This window comes from Loxodonta africana, chromosome 21 (genome assembly GCF_030014295.1).
Source record: "Loxodonta africana isolate mLoxAfr1 chromosome 21, mLoxAfr1.hap2, whole genome shotgun sequence".
Lineage (NCBI taxonomy): Eukaryota > Metazoa > Chordata > Mammalia > Proboscidea > Elephantidae > Loxodonta > Loxodonta africana.
In genome coordinates this window covers 58,730,049-58,742,698 of record NC_087362.1, presented here as the reverse complement: position 1 = coordinate 58,742,698, position 12,650 = coordinate 58,730,049, and the positions used below count along the sequence as shown (strand labels likewise).

At 45.5% G+C, this 12,650-nt stretch overlaps 1 protein-coding gene across 1 annotated transcript; it reads right to left on the bottom strand.

Annotated features, from left to right (window-relative positions):
• Nucleotides 1-96: 96 nt before the first annotated feature.
• Nucleotides 97-12,353, bottom strand: PRSS54 (serine protease 54). The gene is given in 7 exon segments (XM_064273508.1): nt 97-463; nt 465-941; nt 5,184-5,315; nt 5,927-6,185; nt 9,939-10,110; nt 12,229-12,277; nt 12,279-12,353. Coding segments are annotated over 7 exon segments (1,431 nt in total). The 3' UTR covers nt 97-196.
• Between the last annotated feature and the right edge of the window lie 297 nt (nt 12,354-12,650).

Genomic DNA, 12,650 nt, shown 5'->3' with positions numbered 1-12,650 from the left:
AATCAGTTCTTTTCTATTCAGGGTTCCTGTCACTGTTCCCTGTGCTGTCTGCTGTCCCCAACTCTCCAGCCAAGCTGCCCTTCACCTCCCGGGCCATATCTGCCCATGGGGAGGTCTTACAGCCTGGCCCCTGGGACCGTCAACACTGAAAGAACCACAGGGCACGTCAATGATTTGACACTTGTTAGCCCACTTTTTAGTTCACAAGCACAAATGAAGGTGACTTTCTCGCATGTGGGATGGGACAGAGGAGGGAGAGCCAGCCCAGCATGTGCCGTGGGCCTATCCGTGGCAGCCCAGGTATACAACTATCAGAAATACAAAAATAGACATCAGTACTGCCCGGCAAGTGCCTGGCACTCAGCATTCTGAGCTTACTCTTCAGTTGGGTGGGTGAACCCTTAGACCAGGTACCACTGCAAAAGGAAACCAGCAAGAAGAAAAGCAAGGTAGTCTCTTGGGGGCTGATGTAAGCTGTTCTGACCCGCAATGAACCCCCCCTCCCCAGCCTCCCCCCCATAGTAGTCGTAATACATGGGTTGCATGGCTATCTCTGAAGACCGGCCTGCCTCCCTCAGGCCTTTTTCCCTAAAGTCAAGACTACTTCTAGAGTCATTTGCTGGCATCAAATGACTGGAGGGCCAGTTTCGTCCTTGGTGGCGCCCTCGGTGCCATCCAGCGTGGCCCGGCCCAGCATGTGTTTTCTCTGCCATGAGGCCCCTCAACCCGCCAGAGTAAGGGAGCACCTTCTCCCAGTGGTGGAGGGAATACAGGACGGGGCCAATCCTCTTGGCCTTGGCCATGATCCAGTCACTGTAGTCTTCCACTCTGGTGTACAGAAATGGGCCAACGCATTTCTCACCACCCTTGTTCAGGACTCCTCTCAAGACCCACAGATCCGATTGCTGTAGCTGGCAGATCATTGGGTTTCCTGGGTCCCCCTGTAACAAAGGACAGAAGGCTTCAGGTTTCAGAAAAACTTGCTCTCTTTGTTAATATACTCTTGTGCAATTTGGTGCACGAGGCAATTTGGCAATATATCCTGAAGCAATTAGGAATGTCTTACACTGGTTCTCGCTGGGACCAAACCTGCTACTGTCTAGTTGATTCCGACTCCCAACAACCCTAGAAGACAGAACAGAACTGCCCCATGGGGTTTCCAAGGAGCAGCCGGTAGATTTGAACTGTTGACATTTTAGTTAGCAGCTATAGCTCTTAACTACTGGGCCACCAGGGCTCCTCTCACTAGGAATGGGGTACAATTATAGTATACTATTTCAAATCAAGGCATAGGTGGCAGCCACCGTAAATTCCAAGGTGACTTTTTCTCATATTATGCAAATTATTCAACAACTTCTGCAGTTCACCTGTAGCTTTGTGGTTTGAATTTCATTTTCTTGCCCCCTTCCTTCCAGAACTTCGACTAAATCCTTCCTCTCTTTTGGTTTCTCATTCCTCAGATCCTGACATATCTTTCCTTTCTGGCCTGGAATGCCCATGTTTCTCTTTCTCCTTTCTCTCTTTTTCCCATCCTTAGATTAAGCTGCCCCCTCCCACCCACAGGTCTTGGGCGTGGGGGGTCAGCACCGAGTTTCTCAGGGAGCACATGGGACAGGTCCATAGCTTTCCACCTGGCACTTCCTGTCCCTCCACCTGCTCACTGGCCATCCCCTGCTCCTATCCTCCCCTGCTTCCGTGGGAGCAGGCAGCTGGCATTCTGGAATTCTGTGGCACAGACCATATCTTCCTTACAGTGAGTGGGTAGAAGCTTGGCACACTTAGCTGGATCTGTGACCCTGGGCAAGTTACTGAATCTCTGAGCTCAGGTGGGGATGACCTGTTGCTGTCGAGTTGATTCCAACTCATAAGGACCCTATAGGCCAGAGTAGAACTGCTCCATAGGGTTTCCAAGGCTGTAAATCTTTACGGAAGCAGGCTGTCACATCTTTCTCCCGTGGGGAGGCTGGTGGGTTCAAACTGCCAACCTTTCGGTTAGCAGCCGAATGCTTAACCACTGTGTCACCAGGGCTCCTTAAAGCGGGGATATTAACAGTTAACGCCTGTAACACATGCAAAGCACTGAGCACAGTTCCTGGCACACAGTGAACACTCAGTAAAGGTTGCCTGTGATTATTTCCACGTCTCTAAAAGGCCATCATTTCTATGTGAAGAGTTAAGGAATAAGAGGAAAACAACACAAGTTACTAGGTATAATTTGCCTTAGCTGCTCCCCCCCTTCTTTGGAAAGAGGGCTTTTTGTTTGTTTATTTAAGTCTTTACGGAAGCAGATTGCTAGGCCTTTCTTCTGCGGAGTCACTGTGGGGGAGGGGTTTGAACCACCAACCTTTAGGTTAGTAGTTGAGCAAAAACCGCTTACACCACCCAGGGACCTTCCCAACACACAAGCCCCCAGTTAAACAAATAGGCCCCTCCCAGGTGGTCCATCTTGGCCCAAGGAAGGGGCTGCCATCCAAAGGCTGGACAACAGCCCTTGACCTGTCTGGCTAGAAGAGAAGAGCCGGGCCACCCCATGTTGCTCTTGGCTGTTTGGACTGGGACGCGGAGGGGGTGTGCAGTGACAATAGGAAACACTCCTGAAGAGACACAACAACGAGAAGCATTAAGAGTGGCCACCTCGGCCCCTGCCCGTCCCGAGGTGTGGGTGTTTGGTCTCTTTTGGGTGTCTACACACAGGTATCCTTTTCAATAGTCCACCCTTTTTCTGAGAAAGCCACACCGAACAAAAATTAGGGTGAACGGGGAAAGAAAGGAGCAACTCTGCAGAGCGTAGCAGCAGGGAGGCATGCTCTGCAAAGCTGGTGATCCCTCAGAAGGCCGAGGCCAGACCCACGGAGTTCATTCTGCGTTTCTACTTAGATGTAAAGGAATCCTACCGTGTAGACTTCTGAATTTTTCAGCTTTTCACTCTCTACTGTTCTCACCCTCTATTGTCAAACAGTGGTAGTGATAACAGAGCGTCAACATTTTTCACCGGAGTTCTGGCTGTTATACTATCTGGGTAGTTCAAACAGTTAAGTGCTTGATTACTTACAGAAAGGTTGGCGGTTCGAACCTGCCCAGAGACACCTCGGAAGAAAGGCTTCCAAAAGTCAGAGCCTTCAAAACCCTATGGAGTACACTTCTATTCTACACACGTGGGGTTGCCATGAGTCATAATTGACTTGATTGCCACTGGTTTAGTTTGTTTGTTTTTGGTTAAGCAGACTCCTTGCCTGCGCCCGTCACATCTGCTTGGTGCAGAGAGGCTCCCTGGCCAGAATGATGTGCTTTCCTCTCCTTTTTACCAGTCCCACCCCTAGTTTGTTTTAACTGTGATCTTATACCTTGAGGAAGAAAGAATGCAATTTAGAACAAAGAGTTGGATGAATGATTGTGTGGTGGATGTCCCCAGCTATTGCACCACCTTGCTATTCTACCTGGGGAGCAGAACATGCCACTTTTGCTCTTCCCGGTGATCCTATGGGGCTGTGACTTCTGAGCACAAGCAGCTGAGACAAAAGGTACCAGGTGGTGGCTTCTCTGAAGCACCACCATCTCAGCTCCCAAGGGGGGACTCTTTCATTTCATAATCTTTTCCTTTGAGATTCAGCAAAAGCCCTAACAGTTGTTAAAAGAAAAAAAAAAAAAAAAGGGAAGGGGGGTCTAGAGTGATTCTGCTTTTGTTGGGTTTCTGGGGAGACTCATTAGGCAGATACTAAGTCTGGGTGGTTTATACTAGACATGGGGCTCTGGGGTGCTGGACACTAGGACACATATCTGATGAAAGAATCCTGGGTAGGCAAGTGGCTGCCTATTTGTCTGAGGCAGTTTTGCAAGCACAATTCTACTCAAAAAACAAAGAAATGTCTACAGGCGTGCAGCAGTTAAAAGCAACCTGAATTTTGCAGGTAGATTTTAAAAAGATGATTATTTAGAAAACAAACAACTTACCATATTTGACTGAGTCTAAGACACACTTAAAAAATTTTTTTAACATCTTTGAAATTGGGATGTGTCTTTTAACCAGTAGGCATCAGAGTGTAACTGGCAGCCTTTTTTCTTCATATTATATAAAGTAATGGTGCATCCTATCAATAACGACATCGCAGATTTGATGAAGTACAGTATTGGATTTCATTAAATGGCTACATTGTCTACTGAATTTAAACAAATTATCAAACTGAAGGAGCCCTGGTGGCACAGTGGTTAAGCTGTTAAGCGGTTAAGTCGGAATTGACTAGACAGCAACAGGTTTTATCTGACTTAAGAAGTTGTTAAGACCCTGTACCTAGCAGGGGGTCCAGTACCAAGTAATCGATCAACAGTGTTGGACAAACTTTGGGAGGGCAAATGTACTGACTAATGAGAGGCAGTCCTTCATGATTTAGGAATAAAATGACCTTAAAAAAGAATTGTCTACATACATGCACATTTTTTCCTCTCTTTCCCTAAAAATCTTGTCCTTCTAGATCCTTCGGAAAGGGGGGGATGTTTTCCTTATCAGGGAGCCCTAAAGGTTATTTAAAGGAGAGTAGGTGGTTAGCATCTTAGACAATTTTAGCATAGAAGAAAGAACCCTGGTTGGGAACCTGGTAAACGTGGTTCTAGTCTTTTTTCTAAGCTAACATTTATTAACTGTGTGACCTGAGTATGGTACACTTTCTATGAGTATGGACACAGAAGGCCTAGACCAAGTGTTCGTGAATTCTATCCATTTTCCTGAGACAGCAAGACAACCACATCTGTCCAGTGCTCATCTGGGTAGGGGCAGGGCCTTTTTACAGGAATAACCCCTCATAGCTGACAAGTGTCAGCATCAGGGTTGGGGGGAAGGTCCAGGTTCCATGGAGATTAAATGTGGCAATCTCACATTGTAGACTTACTCAAAGAATATCTGCATGTGTGGTTAGGACTCACACTTTCAAGTGTTTAGCTAGTTAAAAAAACATGTGACTTAGCCAAGCTTAACCATGTTACACTGAAAATGGTGATTAGTTAGTCCATTCAGTAGAGTTTTATTGCTGACTGCCAAGTGCTATTCACCAGGAAGACAGCTGCAAGTGCCAAGTAACGGTCTTTGCCCTCAGACACCTCACAATAAAGCCAGGGGGAGTCCCAAGGCTCTCCTGGGAGTGACCAATGGTTACTGTCAGCATTTAGCTTCTACTCCATCATGTTCTTACCAAGCAGATGTTCTCTGTTTTCTGCTTTCTGTGACTGCAGCAGGCTGTTTTCGGAGGTTTGTATAAAGGACACACGTCAAGGTCTTTCACGGAGATTTTCCTCAGGACACTCATCGTCATGTGCTTTCCTGTCTGGACCATGCAACAGAGAACCTGAGAATTGTTAACAAGAAGGCCCCTCCAGCATCACCTCAACTGCAACTCAGATATCCAAATGGGAGTGAGTAGGAAATGTCCTTGTAAACCCCTTTCCTCACAGAAATCAGAACCTATGTCTCTGTTTCTACTGAAAACCACCTTTGCTTTGAACTTGAATATGAAAATAGGCAGAGGACATATTTGCTCTTCCTCTGCATCTACAGAGTATACATTTCCTATTTTTCTTTCTTAAGAATAAAAGAAAACAAGGATGGCTTAGATAAAAGAACAATCAACTCCTGTTCAGGGAATAATGTCCCCCCCTCCCCTCCATAACCTTGCATTCCGTTCAGGCTGTCTTTTGCCTACTTGCTTCCAGTTTCAGTATAGAGCTAGAGTGAAAAGGGTCAAATATGAGAATGGCCACAGAAAGGGCACACACTGGAAATCTTCAAAGAAAAGCTGTTCAGGTGAGGGTTCCAGCCTAACTCTAGAAGCTCAAGCAAATTAATTATTAAATTACGATAAGCCCTAATACTGTTCCTCCAAGTCACCCCCACCGCTAGCACACACACAGCCTCCTCTAGGAGAAGGAAGGCATTAACTGCAGACGTGGGGTTCCATCCTGACACCCAGCAGTTCCTCAAGGCTGGTGGCTTATGCAGCTTCCTGCCAAGGAAACAGATGGGCTGGACCAAGTCGTTGAACTGCATCGCCGTGTCTGTCATCAGGAGGGCTATATTGTTTCTCATGGAGCGGTTATTAAAGCCTTCATGGATGATGATGGTATTGACTGGATACTCTGTGTGGGCTTTCCTTCTGGAATCCATGTTAGCTATACCAACTATAACGACCGCGTTCTTCCTGGAAAGAGAGCAAGGGAAGCTTGAGAAGCCAAGGCCGGGAGGGAGCTTTGCACCTCCCTGTTTTCACAGTTAGTATTCCTTGGCCCTGGAATGCTAATCCAACTCATCTTCCCTGAGCTAGTTGTACCCCTTCAGACCCGGTCTTCAGGAAATCTTCTCTGAACCCCCAGGTATGTACCCTTTTTTGTGAGCCCGTAGAATCTTGAGAAGCCTTCTCTCTTAACACCATTTGCTCCAACCCAGAGATAATCTGTTAACATGCTATTGTTGGCACTTTTTTTTTTCTCTGCATAGTTGTTGTTGTTTGTAACATAGTTGTGGTTATACCAAATATGTAATCTTGACTCCTGCCTAACATTTTAATATAAGCATCTTTCCATTTTTATATACTGTGGAAATACACAACGGAGAAATTCCAGTTTTAATGATGATGGAGCAAAGGCAGGTGTTCTTCTCATCTCCTTTTGGGACTCACCCAAAGAGCTATGAGAATGAGAAACAAATGCAAACACTACAAAACTAAAATACACTAGAGAATTCTAACCTCAAAATCAGAGGAAGGGCTGACAAAAGCATGAAGGACAGCAAGAGGCAGGGAGTCAGAGATGACACTTACTCCCTCAGGGCTCAGAAGAAGTTTGGCTGAGCATGCTTCTCAGCAAAGAAGTGAGAGGGAAAGAAATAAAACCATCAGAAAAACGAAGGCCAAATTGGAAGCTGCATAAAGTAACTTAGAGACCACAGAAAACACAATTAGGGACATAGAAAGCAGGACTGAGAAAAGTGACCAAAATGAAATGGAAATCAACAAAGACTTTTAAAGACTAGAGGCAAAAGTGACAGACATGATGGTTGAAGGGGAACCAACATACCACAAAGACTTTAACCAAAATAATGAAACAGGAAAAAAAATTTTTTTTTCAAGAGATAAATTAAGAAAGATTTCCAGAAATGAGACTTAAATCTATAATTTGGAACAATACTCCATATCCAAGAGAAAAAATGATACAAAATGGTCAACACTGAAACATATCCTAATCGGGACCCTGCAGGAAACAGGCGGCAACTCACATCAGGAAAGCTGGGGTGAGTTAAATAAAGGAGCTCTTTACAAAGGTATTAGAATGTAGGGAAACCACAAGGAATAGTGCAGAACCTTGGGACTAGTAACAGCAAGGTGCTAATGCCACCTCCATGTTCTAGGAGAGGGAAAAGAATGGTCAGAGCTCTGCAGAGAGGGCCAGTTGGTTGAAAGAGGAGCCAGTCCACAGTGTGCCTCAAGGGAATAAGAACCCTGGCCTCATAGCCCGTGGATGTAACCCACATAGGTCAGCCTCCTGGGATACAGAACAGGGTGGAAAAGGGCAGAGGGTGGATCTGGAGAAGCAAAGGGAAGAGACTCAGCATAGCTAGTAGATTTCAGTGACAAAGAAGAAATCCCTGGGCATCCAGATAAAAAAAGATTAAGTCATCTGAAGTTTGTCGGTATAATTCATTGTCCAACCCAGAGAACTTGTGAGAGTGAAAGGAGTGCTAACCGGATTCTGGGGTAATAGGTATAAGTCAGGTACCTCCCAACTATTTAGGATATATAGTCACTCTACCTGTATGGAAGAAAATCAGAATGATCTCAGACTTCTTCTCAGCAAGATTTAATAACAGGAGCCAAGGATTGATGCCTATAATGTCCTCAAGAAAAGGTACGAACCATTGATTCTATATTTAAGTGGTCCTTCAAAAAAAAAAAAAATTTTTTTTTTTCTGATTTAAGGGCAGCACAAAAAATTTTGAATATGCAAAACCAGGGAAACATGGTTTTTTGGGGCCCTTTAAGACAGACTTCAACCAAGTCTAGTGTTGAATGAGAAAAGCCAACAAAAGGATGGTCAATGTGTGGAATCCATTATAATACTAGAAGAAAATTAAAACAAAAGAAAACTGTTTTTAAAGTTATAGCTCTGAGTAAAAATGTTATAAACCCTTCCAATAATCAATTGATGTAACTAAAGTTAGAAAGAAAGTCAGAGGTAGTGTATACACAATTTTTTTACTTTTTGTATCCAGGAGTAAAAACATATTATTTACAGCTAATATATGAAGTAATAAGGGTTACAACTATATAAACAAATACAGGTTAACAGTAAAACACATGTATAATCTATTGAAATTGAGTGGTCAAAGGGAAGGAAGGAGGAAAGAAGTGATAAGGCACAAATTTTGACCGTGGCCACAGTAAGTAGTCAAGTGAGGACTACCCAGAAACTGAATTTAGGTGTCTTATGTGAAATTATTTCATGTAATTTCATGTTGGATCATAACAGAATATTGCCTAATACGCTGCTGGAAGATTGCTCAACATAGTGCTGAAAGAAGGCACTCAACACACAGTGACCACAGCAATGTAATTGTGAAGATGGCACAGGACTGGGCAACATTTCATTCTGTTGTACTTGGGGTTGCTATGAGTCAGTCAACTTGACAGCAACTCATGATAACAACTAACGACAAAAACACATGAAATGATAAGGCTAAGATGAACCCTGAAACAGAAATAGAAACTCTCCAAATTTATCAGAAGGGAATTACAGAACAAAACAGAGGCCATATAGTGAAAAAAAAGACAATAAAAACAGAAAGTATAACCTAAATCAAAAACAAAAAGTAAGAGTCATGTTCTTAGCATCAAACAAGCTTGATAAATTCAGAGCAAAAAAAGCCCTAAATAAGACAAAGAAAGGCCCTTTAAAGTAATAAAGAATTCAGTCCCTAGTGACGATCTCACAGTTATAAACATATGCAGAAGTGACATAGTGTTCACAAAGTAAAAACTACAGGAAATATAAGGAGAAAAGACCAGCAGCTTGTTCAAGGTAGGAGATCTTAATTCAGTTCTCTCAGCCTAGGACAGATCAAGTAGGGACCCCTACCCCAGTTTTATATGTAAAACTGGACACCAAGGACAGAGAATACACTTTACAATTTATTAGTGGAAAACATTCACGTGGACCACATACATTAGGCCACAAGGACAACCTCAATGAATTCCAAAATAGATCACCATGTGGTATAACTCAACCTTAGTAGCATTAGAAAACAAAAGAAACAAACAAAACCCTTACTACCCAGTACATAGTACGTATGTATTTACGGCTGGAATATTTTTAAGGCCTAAGGAAAGCGTTTTAAGAAAAATAATATGATTCCAGGACAGCGGGACAGAGCTGGCTGTGGTGGCGAAACAAGATAAGCAATATGGACCTCTAGTATTAAGAGTTAGTGCCTTCGTGACTTTGATAAAATCAGAATAAATAGAACAAATGCACTCCCCTTCCCTGCAAATACAGAATGGAAGGAGCCCTTGTGGCACAGTGGTTAAGTGTTTGGCTGCTAAATGGAAGGTCGGTGGTTCAAACCCACCAGCTGCTCCAAGGGAGAAAGGTATAGCAGTCTGCTTCTGTAAAGATTCCAGCCTTGGAAACCCTATGGGGCAATTCTACTCTGTCCTATAGGGTCACTATGAGTTGGAATTGAATTGACAGCAAAGGGTTCTATAGCGTGGAGGGCTAATCATTTCACTGTTCAGCTTCACAGCCCACAGCCCTCCCAGCAGAGAAGACAGCTGACAGAGCCACCCCTTGGTGACTGGTGATTTTAGGAGCCGAGAATCAACCTTTTCCAGCCTCCCAGGCTGAGAAGGGAATGGAGCCCCGCCCCCGGGAGCTGGGTGGGTGCCAAAGGCAGGGGTACTGGCCTGTGCTGAAAGGTGGACGCGATGCTGAGGATCCAGAACTCACTCAGGACACAGCCGAAAGCCAGGTGGGTGTACTGGGAATCCTGCAGGGACACCACCCACGGGAACATCTTGCTGTGGACCAAGTTGTCCTCGAGAGTGTCCGGAATGAAAGCTTTCTGGATGCCACAGTCTGCAGAGGGAATGCGGGGCCTCACAGCTGGGTCTGGATTTGGCTGGCTGTGGGCGCCACTACCCTGCCAGACCTCAGGAACCCCTCTCCTGCTGGTCCCCCCACTCCTCCTGGCTCATCAACCTTGCCATTACTCAACCTACTACCCCGTTCCTTTCCCTATCCGAGTGAGTCTTGGTGGTATCTATGAGCCTGTAAATAGTGTTAGACTATTGATAATAACTCCCATCTCTTAAGCACTTGGGAGTTCCTGGGTAGTGCAAATGGTTAATGCGCTTGGCTCGTAAGCCAAAAGGTTGGAGGTTCAAGTCCACCCAGAGATGACTTGAAAGCAAAGCCTGGCAATCTACTTCCCAAAAAACAGCCTCTGAAAACTCTATGAAGCACAGTTCTATTCTGACACACATGGGGTCACCATGAGTCGGATTTGACTTCACATCAACTGGAAGAAAAAAAAAATGAGCATTTATGTGCTAGGCTGTTATGTAAAATCTCCTATGTACATTAGTGCTTCTCAAAAAGTATTCTAGAGACCTCTGGGGGTTCTAAGACCCTTTGGGAAGCCTACTAATAGTTAAAAAGTATTTTCATAAGAATACTAAGACATTATTTGCTATTTTTCACTCTCATTCTTTCACTCACATTTTCCAGAGGCTACTGAAGTCATCACATAACTGTGTATCCTGTGTTTTAAAATCTTCTCTGTTTTAATTTCAAATATGGTGAATATAGACAGATAGGACCTTTACAATCTTTTACAATCGCTAAAGGACTATAGAGGACCTCTCCACTGTAAGCCATCATGTCAGCCAAACATCTATTAATTGACACTTGGAGACTTTGCTGGAACTATAAACAGAGCTGGTTGTTGGCAAGATGATGTCTGCAAGGCCATTAAGTGCCTCAGAACGGCGAAAAAACAGGTTCTTCATCCTCAGTCTGATTTTTTCTTAGGACATTGGTGACCTATGGCAAGTAAGGCATTAACCAGCCTTTCCAAACCCAGCAACAGGTTTGGCCTTTTTGATTCTGAACCCAGCAAGAATCTACGCACGTGCTTTTTCAAAGCTCTGGTCAGCCAGCTCATCTGACCTCACAAAACCCTTGGAAGGCCAGGACGTAGTGAGTAAATCTGACCTAAAGACAAAACGCTGGCCCTGGGAACCTTGGCTGTGGCTTTTTTAAGAAGGGGAGAGGGCCCAGGGCCCTTTCTGTGTGTTTCTGGGCACCCTCTGGGCTCCTTGGGGCTGCCAAGAGGGCAAGGAAGTGGAGAAGACTGAGGAAGGTGGAGAGTTCCCTCCTTTGTGTGTGACTGTGTGTGTGTCTGTATGCGGGGGTTCTCTTGTGTTTCCCATCCAACCCCAGAAAAGTGGGACAGAACCAGCTGTGGTGGCATAGAGAGGGACAGAGCCTGCTTCAGGATGCTCCCTCTTCACCTGCCCCTTCTAGGCTGGGATCCTTAGTCCTGGACAACCTGGAGGGAGGGGAGGGGACTATAGCATAGTTGTCACTTCTGCCATCTCAGAGGCTCCAGCAGTCTCCGTGGCGTGAGTCACAGTAGAAGCCCTAGCCGCCTGCCCTTCCTGCTCCTAGGACCAGCCCTGCTGTTGGGGGCTAGATGCCCTTTTGATTTAATTAAAAAGGCTTCATTGCAACAGCAGTGCTGAAGTGTAAGCAAGCGGAGGAGCTGGTTCCCAGGTGTACCAGGTACATCCCACACCCCACTCTCTGCCCAGGTGTGGGGAGGACGCCTCCCTCCCATCTGACAGCACTTGGGGGATGAGCCTGGGAAGAGCAGGTCAAGGGCTATGAGCAGGGAGACAGGTTTCTTGCTGATCCTCTTTGTCCAGGGAACCTATGGTTTACTCCCCTAGCCCCACTCTCGCCCTAAGGACAGACCTGACACCAGGCTGCTGAGGCCACAGTTTCCTACATCCACGCCCCACGTCTTTCCCTGTTCCTGCCACCAATGCATGCTGCCCAGAGCAAAGCTGTGAGTCGTCTTCCCCCAGAGTCCCTCCCTTTCTGAGCATTAAGGACCAATTTCGTTTTCCTGATGATTTCCCCTCACCATGTTACATTTTCAACCAAAGCCATCCCAGAAGAAGCCCCACTCACCGGCAGAAGAGTAGGAAAAATAGAGCAGTAACAAGAGCACCCCTCTCATCTCTGCCATCCCCAAAGAGAACCGCAGTAGACACCGTGTGCAGCTGTGAAGTTAGAAAAGCCAACGGCTCTGTCATCTTCCCTCCCTCCCCCAACATCAGAAGCCCTGCCTCCTCCCTTTCCACTGACAAGGTTCCAGGACTTCAGAAATGGACCTGTCATGTCCCTACTGTGTGGTTCCGTGCAGTAAAGAGGCAGGGACCAGCTGTCCAACACTGTATTCGGTTAGCAATCTGTAAGACTGGCCCAGTGAGAGAAGGCAGCACACGCTGGTCTGTTGTCTCCTCAATCCAGCCTGAGCCCTGGGCTTCCTAGACAGTTGGGTTTCTGGAAAGGGTTGTTTTCTGACTCCTGGGATTCAACCTTAACTCTGT